Source organism: Triticum dicoccoides, chromosome 2B (assembly GCF_002162155.2).
Source record: "Triticum dicoccoides isolate Atlit2015 ecotype Zavitan chromosome 2B, WEW_v2.0, whole genome shotgun sequence".
Taxonomy (NCBI): Eukaryota; Viridiplantae; Streptophyta; class Magnoliopsida; order Poales; family Poaceae; genus Triticum; species Triticum dicoccoides.
In genome coordinates, this window is record NC_041383.1 from 78,522,904 (window position 1) to 78,532,085 (window position 9,182).

Here is a 9,182-nt window from a genome sequence, read left to right on the forward strand (position 1 = left end):
AAGAAACCTATTCGTTGCAAGTGGGTTTTCAAGAGGAAAGAAGGTGTTTCTCTTAATAATGAGACAAGATATATTGGAAGGTTGTCCGAGACGAGAGGAATTAGGTCTGCGGTCTGGTCCGCCGCCGCCGTCCTGCGATTCGTCAAATCGCAGGTTTCGCCGAGATGCCGCCAGGAGTTCCTACGTGAGCAGTCGACCGGGTCCAGATCAAGTTCGGACATTCCTCTACGTGTCCGAGATCGATCGCCGCTGGCTGTTTTTTTTATCATCGCTGGATCCACCAAGTTGTGGCTGCTGCCCACGTATAGGATATATAGGATACAAGTCCCGAGGACACGCTGCCGCTGCTGCTACTTTCTATGGCGTGAAGACCGATCAAGTCCACAAGCTGCTCCTCAGTCGTGACGTGCAGACAGTACTACTAGTACTCACGGTTCTCAAGATCTGATTAACTAGTACCCTTGCTACTTCACATGAAGGTTAAGATCTGCTACTAGCCTACTACTTCTTCACGTGAGACCGAAGAAATATGCCAGATCAAGTTTTTCGTTCTTCGGTAAATTCGTCTGCTACGTCCACTGCCTGAAGCTGCCAGGTGCTATCTCTCTGGTTCTTTGCCCCGCAAATTTATTCTGTTAAGAATATTATTTTTATCGGCTTGTACTACTTTGTGAACACATGTTTAATCTACTCATGACATCCATGAAGTACGATGTTCCGCTGCTGAATCATGACACAAGGTTTACCCTATGGCAAGTCGAGATGCGAGCGTTGTTGGAGCAAGCCGATTATCAGGATGCACTCAGTTTTTCTTCAAGGTGGAGTTTTGGGGATTATGGCCCGTCGGGATAATGAATGCAATATTGCTGCAGTTATTTGAAGAACACAATTCAATTATATCAAGAAAAAAAGGGTATGGAGGAGGTAATTATTAAGCCTGTTGGTAGCCAGCATATACTCTATTCTCTCCATAGTATTTTGTTGTTATGCATGTGAAGGTTTTGTTTGATATTCATGTTCGTGATGAGAATCAGTTGAGGTGCAAGAAGGAGATTGATTTGTTTCTGCTAGATACTACAACATTTAGCGATGTTAAGTTTCAAGTGCAATTCAGTTGTCTTTGCTCTTTCAAGAGGGGTCTATTGCAGAGTTGAAACTCCGTTGCATGTTAAGATGGTTCCTTCATCCGACAGTTGTTCTACAAGGACAGTTTATGACCATGTCATGGATTTTCATTAACCACTACAAGTTGGCAGTTTTTTGGATGCACGCGATGCCATCCGTACCATATGCTCTTGCTTGAGTATTGTTTGCCGAGGTTTGTGCTTTCTGTTTTGAAGCACGTTCAGATTCCGTGAGATGTGTTCTTCACAATGCGATGTGCACCAAGATGTTGCACTATGAGCTATGCGCTCGTTCAGGCACCACAGGAGATATGATGACTTATGTCATTTGATGATTGAGCAGTTTCAGTTTTTGAGGTCAGTGGCATAGACTCAGACTTTTTTTTGGGAGACCAAGTTTTGTTAGTCTGCTTTGTTGATAGTTGTGATGTTTTCTGGACGACCTACTGATTGATTTGCTCAATATGACTTCATGAGAAGTTTATTAGTCCTATGGACGTTTCCAGGCGCAAGGTTTACTTGTGATGACTTTAATTGAGGAGTTGATGCTATCTATGATTATTGTAAGGGATTTCGTCTCAAGGTGGAGTGTTATTTTATTGTGTTCCGAATCCCATACAGGTGTTGTACTACAGATGGAGTCCCACCGGACTACGGCATGCCAACCGTGCTAGACGTAGCATGACTACAACTCTGTTTCATGTCCACCAAGAAAGAGAGTTGTTTACCCCTTTATATAGTACCAGCTAGTCATAGAATAGATGAGAAAGAGATCTCCACCAGATTAGCACGTAGAGGGTTTGTCCTCTCGTGTAGTGTAATACTCCTTCCAATTATAGTGATTCTCCGCCATGCGTTTCGTGGTTTGATGACATATTATTGATTGGACATGATTTAAAGTTTCTTAGCACAATAAAAGATTAATTGAAAATGTGTTTTTTGATGAAAGACTTAGGCGAAGCAGCTTATATATATTAGACATAAAGATCTATAGAGATAGATCAAGATGTCTAATTGTGCTAAGCCAAAGCACGTACATTAACAAAGGTTTTAAAGAAGTTTAAAATGGAAAATGCACAGAAAGGTTTTTCTCCTGATGTCACATGGCACAACACTTAGCAGAAATCAATGTCCTAAGACAGTTGATGAAGCGTGTTAAGATGAGTGGATGTTCATAGTTCTGTTGGTCACTAGACGGATGTGCATAGTTTTGTTGACCACTAGCTGGATGTGCGTAATTTTGTTGATCACTAGACGGATGAGCATAGTTTGTTGATCGCTAGCCGGATGTGCATAGTTTTGTTCATCGCTAGCCGGATGTGCATAGTTTTATTAATCCCTAGCCAGATGTGCGTAGTTTTGTTGACAATGTTTTTTTAGCCTTCTTGTGCATGTACGGTGTTCAAGAAGTTGGAGAAGAAAAACTTCACCGTCATGCATTGTTGGTTGAAGTTGAATGGGAAACCAAAGTGGAACGTATGCATAGCCAAGACCGCCGCCCAAGCCACTGAGGGAGAAACCAGTGACCCAACCGATCCAACAAAAGAACTACCCAAGAATATTATAAGAGGGTTTCGGGAAAAGAAGTGGGAGGAGGAGAGGGCGAAGCGAGAAGGTGTGGGGTGAAGATGACGGTGAGGTTCGAGGACATCTTGACCAAGAAGTGGGAGGCATATGTCAAGCGCTCGGACATCAAGTATAAAAGAGAAGGCGGAGAGGTTCAAACTTTTGATGGAGGCGACTGAGAAGAAGCTAGCGCTAGAAGAGAAGAGGGCCATAATCGAAGAGAAGAAGGTCATGCCCGAGGAGAAGAAGGCGGTGCTCAAAGAAAAGAAGGTGAAGATCGCAGCCGATACAGAGGACGCCAAGATGTTGTCATTGAATGTGGTGTCTTTGGATGCCGATGCAAGGATGATCGTGCAAGCCGTCCACTACAAGATATTGCAGCGACATAAAGATGAGTTGGAGGCTGCAGACAAGGAGGAGGACGTAGCGGCGGAAAAGGAGGCCGAGGCCGAGGATTCATACGCGGCGGCGATGGCGGCGGCACCTTGAGCATCAACTCGGAGGCTCGGATTACCGGTTCGGCGGGGCAATTTTTTTTGCATGGACTGCCAAACTGATATTCTTTTGTGATTAGGCATGTAAAAACTTTAAGCATACTTGTCTCTTTTTGGTTGTGATTAGACATGTGATTCAGAGGGCGCTATGGATCATACTTTATTTGAATTTGAAATTGCCCTTTACTACCGGATATATACAGGATAACATTGGATGGCCGCCTCTCGCATCATGTCCACGGACTGCTCCCGCTGTCCGAGGACGAATGCCGGAGCAAATTTCCGGGTCAGTGTTGGAGACTCCCTTATAGAATAAAATGACCAGTTGGCCTAGTTGTGGATTGTATTACATATTTAGAGTGAAACTTGAAAAAAAATATGGATGAAACAGGGTATATTTGCACCCACCTAAAAATATATTTCTCAGTGCCAAAAAAATCTAAAGAAGTTGCACGCGTATATCTTCACATTCTGTGTGTGTGCAGATAGTTTCGCGGATAGGCGGCCTTTTTCGGGCCTTTGCAAAAATACAAAAAAGGGGCTCATGGAACACTATTTTCTAGCACCAATATTTTTGTTTTTGCAGATGCAGAATAGAAAGATAATTTTTCGTAAAACTTTGTGCCGTGCACATATTTTTTGCGGAGTTGTACACGTGTTTTTCTAATTTTTTGGACATTTTAAAACGCGTTTAAAATGCTTTAGAAAAACGGGTGTAGATGCACCTAGGTTTAGGACGTCCTCACTCGTGGAACTTTTTTTTCAAGGAAACTTGTTGCTACTTTGTGAGAAAAAGAAGTGGCCCGGCCCCCGACCACCTTGTGGCGTAAGAAAAACTTTGTCTTGCTGTCCAAACCAAAATCCCTCCGTATTAACACCCGATTAAAATCAAATCAAACGAAATAATGCGTGTTCCACCTCCACCGCCGGATGACAGGTGGCCCCGAGGAGGCTCCCGACCCCACGACGCAGCGACATAGCAGGCGACAAAATCGAAGGCCAAAGACTCTTTGCCGGATTCTATTACTTGCCGTCCATGATTCTCTCGTCATATAAATAGCCACGACCAACACGGGTCAAACCACACAAGAAAATAGTTGTCGCCTCCCAATCGCTCCTCGCGTACGTACCTCGATCGACCGACCTACCATGGAGACGGGCATCGGATCCGTTGACGGGCCCAAGGGGGCGCCGAGCGGCGCGGTGGCGTGCCCGGCGACGTTGCCGGCGTCGGCGCCCACCTTCGTCGGCTCCCCGCACGCCACGCTGGGGCGCCACCTGGCGCGGCGCCTGGTGCAGATCGGCGTGAGCGACGTGTTCGCCGTGCCGGGCGACTTCAACCTGACCCTCCTCGACCACCTCATCGCCGAGCCGGGGCTCCGCCTCGTCGGCTGCTGCAACGAGCTCAACGCCGGCTACGCCGCCGATGGGTACGCGCGCGCTAAGGGCGTCGGCGCGTGCGCCGTCACCTTCACCGTCGGCGGGCTCAGCGTGCTCAACGCCATCGCCGGCGCGTACAGCGAGAACCTCCCCCTGATCTGCATCGTCGGCGGGCCCAACTCGAACGACTACGGCACCAACAGGATTCTTCATCACACCATCGGCCTCCCTGATTTCTCTCAGGAGCTGCGGTGCTTCACGCCGGTGACGTGCTACCAGGCCGTCGTCAACAACCTCGACGACGCCCATGAGCAGATCGACAAGGCCATCTCCACGGCTCTCAAGGAGAGCAAGCCGGTCTACATCAGCGTCAGCTGCAACCTCCCCGCCGTCCCCCACCCCACATTCAGCCGCGACCCCGTTCCCTACTTCCTCGCACCAAGGTTTGTATGCTCCCTTCGTTCTTTCCTGCTTTTATTTTCTTGATGATACGTTCGTGCCATGATCGATCATGCGCTGCATGCATGCATGGGAAGATATATATGACGGATGAATTGACGTGTGCAATGCATGCAGGATGAGCAACCAGATGAGCCTGGAGGCGGCCGTGGAGGCGACGGTGGCCTTCCTGGACAAGGCGGTGAAGCCGGTGATGGTGGCGGGGCCCAAGCTGCGGGTGGCCAAGGCAGGCACGGCATTCGCGGAGCTGGCCGACGCGAGCGGCTACGCGGTGGCGACCATGCCGTCGGCCAAGGGGCTGGTGGCAGAGACGCTGCCACGCTTCCTCGGCACCTACTGGGGCGCGGTGAGCACGGCCTTCTGCGCCGAGATCGTGGAGTCGGCGGACGCCTACCTCTTCGCCGGCCCCATCTTCAATGACTACAGCTCGGTGGGCTACTCCTTCCTGCTCAAGAAGGAGAAGGCGGTGATCGTGCAGCCCGACCGCGTCACCGTCGGCAACGGCCCGGCCTTCGGCTGCATCATGATGAAGGACTTCCTGACCGAGCTGGGCAAGCGCCTCAAGAAGAACACGACGGCCTACGAAAACTACAAGAGGATCTGGGTGCCGGAGGGGCACCTGCCCGAGAGCGAGCCCGGCGAGCCGCTGCGCGTCAACGTGCTCTTCAAGCACATCCAGAAGATGCTCACCGGCGACAGCGCCGTCATCGCCGAGACCGGCGACTCGTGGTTCAACTGCCAGAAACTCAAGCTCCCCGACGGCTGCGGGTACGTATTCCGATCAATTAACTTGCATGCGGCTTTGCTAAGTTGATATGAGCAGCCTTGTGATCCGTGCGTGCAGGTACGAGTTCCAGATGCAGTACGGCTCCATCGGGTGGTCAGTCGGGGCGCTGCTCGGCTACGCTCAGGGCGCCACTGACAAGCGTGTCATCGCTTGCATCGGCGACGGCAGCTTCCAGGTGACGGCGCAGGATGTGTCCACCATGCTCCGCTGCGGGCAGAACAGCATCATCTTCCTCATCAACAACGGCGGCTACACCATCGAAGTCGAGATCCACGACGGGCCATACAACGTCATCAAGAACTGGAACTACACCGGCCTCGTCGATGCCATCCACAACGGCGAGGGCAACTGCTGGACCGCCAAGGTGACATGCGAGGAGGAGCTGATGGCGGCCATTGCGACGGCGACCGAGGAGAAGAAGGACTGCCTGTGCTTCATCGAGGTGGTGGCGCACAAGGACGACACCAGCAAGGAGCTCCTCGAGTGGGGATCCAGGGTCTCTGCCGCCAACTCTAGGCCACCCAACCCGCAGTAGACATTATACTAGATCTCGATTTTGATGATTTGAGCGAGGCATTTTCGATTTACTAGAATCCAGCGTACGTTTGATTACTACTCCCTTCGTTTCTAAATATTTGTCTTTCTAGACATTTTGAATGACTACTACATACGGATGTATGTAGACATGTTTTAGAGTGTAGATTCACTCATTTTGCTATGTATGTAGTCACTTGTTAAAATGACTAGAAAGACAAGTATTTAGGAATGGAGGGAGTAGTATGCTTGCATGCATGCAAACTTCGCATACTACTTTCTAGGCTCGAATAATTATTGATTAATAAAGTTGAACGATTCTTCTTATGTCGTCTTTCTACTGCAGAGAGTTAAACAAAATAAGTATGACAATCTTTAGCCTCGAGCTCTTCCCAGTCCTTTTTTTTCGAAAGAAAAGGTAGATCATGTTCTACCTTATGCTTTCAAAACAGGCCGTAGCTTGGGTGACCAAAGTCATTTTACATGTAGGTGTTCTATCAGCCCAAGAAGATAGACGTTCCCTAACATTTTCCTCGGGTGCTCGCAGTCTCCATAGCTTGATCAGGTCGGCAACCTCAGTGAGAATCCTCCCAGCTGTCCAACACTTGTTATGAAAAACTTGCTCGTTCCGATCATGCCAAAGCACTACGGCAGCAGCTGCAAAGAAGACATGCCAGAGCGCACCATGTGCCTCCTTCGCTATTTCAAAGGCCAAGAAATCTGCTGCAGATTCACATGAGTGAGATTGCCAAGTCCAGGAGGTCGGCCTTGGCCCAAACAGTTTGGGCAAGTTCCAAGTCCTTTATCTCACTCAGATTTTTTTTACAGTTTTGCTATTCTCTGCACCAAGCTCCACCGCTAATTGGACTCCTCTACTGCAAGCCAACAATTCCGCATGCTCGGGAACAGTGACGTTAGAGAAAAAAAGGACAACCCCCGCGCGAAACATGCCATGATGATCACGCACGACCCCTTCACCGGTGCATGGTGCGCAAGCCAAGGCCACTGAAGATCTCCTGGAGCCTCTCTTCGAGGTGAGGCAGCAGAGCATTTTTGCCACGCCTCCATCGCCACCCCCACGGCCTCCCACAGCTCGCCGGAAGACGTTGGCTGGTGTGCACATATCTAGGAAGGGTGGGCTCTCGCTCCAGAGGAACAAACGTACTGGTGCAAGTGTTGCTACGATGCCAGCGACCAAAGTCGCCGAGAAGATGGTCTGCCGCACGCTCGGGATCACCAGAGATGGCAAAGATGTGACGGAGGCAACTCTGGAAGAGTTCACTTCCAAGTTCAAGGACCAGCTAGCTCCAGAGGTGATTATGGCCATGAGGGAGTTCTTTCATCTGGATGACCCAGCGGTCAACGGCGTCGAGGACGCACTGATTGAGCATGGTGGAGAGGGAGCACTGGAGCTTGCTCAAGAGGGAGGTGTAGCTATCCAGGATGCTTGAGGTTCCTAGTTTGTCTGTTAGGGTACTACGGATGCTTATGTTAGTCCACCCTCTTAGTGCTCCAAGGGGTGATCTGTGTGTTGTTAGTGTTGTGGGTGTGCGTTGTATCAGGTGTGATAGTGCTGTGGGTGCTCGTTGTTTCATGAGAGAAAAATCATGCACTTTGGTTGTCGGTTTGCTGTGTTGTTATGCTGACGCTGGAGCAGCTCTCCTCTGCCTGATGGCCGTGCACAGCTGCTGTCGCTGCCAGAGGTCTTTTGTTTTTTGGTGTGACCCATGACGACACAGCCCATCAACACATTAAGTTGGAATGTTCGCGGTCTAAATAACCCGGCGCGGAGGTCAACTGTTAGCGCGACGATTGCAGCCTCCTCACGCCAGCTTGTATGTTTGCAAGAGACTAAGCTTGGCTGCGTTGATAAATTCGTTGCTGCCTTCCTTGGTGGTAACAGGCTTCAAGGCTTTGCGCAACGCCCGGCTCTGGGGACTAGGGGAGGGATTCTGCTACTTTGGGATGACACGGTCCTCGACGTCTCCGATATCACTGCATCGACCTATTGCCTCTCTGGTACCGTTCGTGCCCGTGCGACTGACGTCTGTTTTAGGGTCACGTCCGTTTATGGGCCAACTGACCACGCCTGCAAAGATGCGTTTTTTGCCGAGCTTATCTCCCGCAAGCCTCCTAATGGGATTGCATGGCTGGCCCTTGGGGATTTCAACCAAATTTACCGTGCACGCGACAAAAACAAGAGAATCTTCAACCAGCGTAGGATCAATCGCTTTCGGGCTGCGTTACAATCTTGTGAGCTCAAGGAAATTCACCTCCAGAATCGGCGCTTCACCTGGAGCAACGAGCGGAACAACCCAACTCTCTGCAAGCTTGACTCCTTCTTCTGCAATGCGGAGTGGGATACGACCTTCAGCACCCATGTCCTACATGCTCTGTCATCTTCACTTTCCGACCATTGCCCCATGCTGCTTGCTGATGATAAAGGGCCCAGAAGGCCTAGGTCCTTCAAGTTTGAAACCTTCTGGGCTTCTTTCCCTGGCTTCTCCGAGGTAGTGCAAAAGGCCTGGGACGAGCGTGTCGGGCACTCGGAGCCGTACCAAGTTCTGTACCATAAGCTAAAAAAACTGCCATCCGTCTATCTGAGTGGAGCAAGAACTTGTTCTCCAAGGCTAAGGTTCAGCTCCATGCGGACCTGCTTGTGATTCTCCACCTCGACATCGCGCAAGAGGAAAGGGATCTCTCTCTTGAGGAGCGAGACTTGCGCATGAGACTCAAGCGGAGGGTGATTAGCTTGGCGGTTCTTGAGAGGTCTAGGAAGAGTCAATGTGCTCGGTTGGCAAATTTGAAGCATGGGGATGCAAACACAAAATTCTTCCA

At 50.0% G+C, this 9,182-nt stretch overlaps 1 protein-coding gene across 1 annotated transcript; it reads left to right on the forward strand.

Moving 5' to 3' along the window:
• Positions 1–4,333: 4,333 nt before the first annotated feature.
• Positions 4,334–6,484, forward strand: LOC119367187 (pyruvate decarboxylase 2-like). Its single transcript, XM_037632777.1, has 3 exons — positions 4,334–5,007; positions 5,141–5,791; positions 5,868–6,484. Exons 1-3 carry the CDS (start codon positions 4,334–4,336, stop codon positions 6,343–6,345), a joined length of 1,803 nt encoding a protein of 600 aa, XP_037488674.1. The 3' UTR covers positions 6,346–6,484.
• Positions 6,485–9,182: the final 2,698 nt, after the last annotated feature.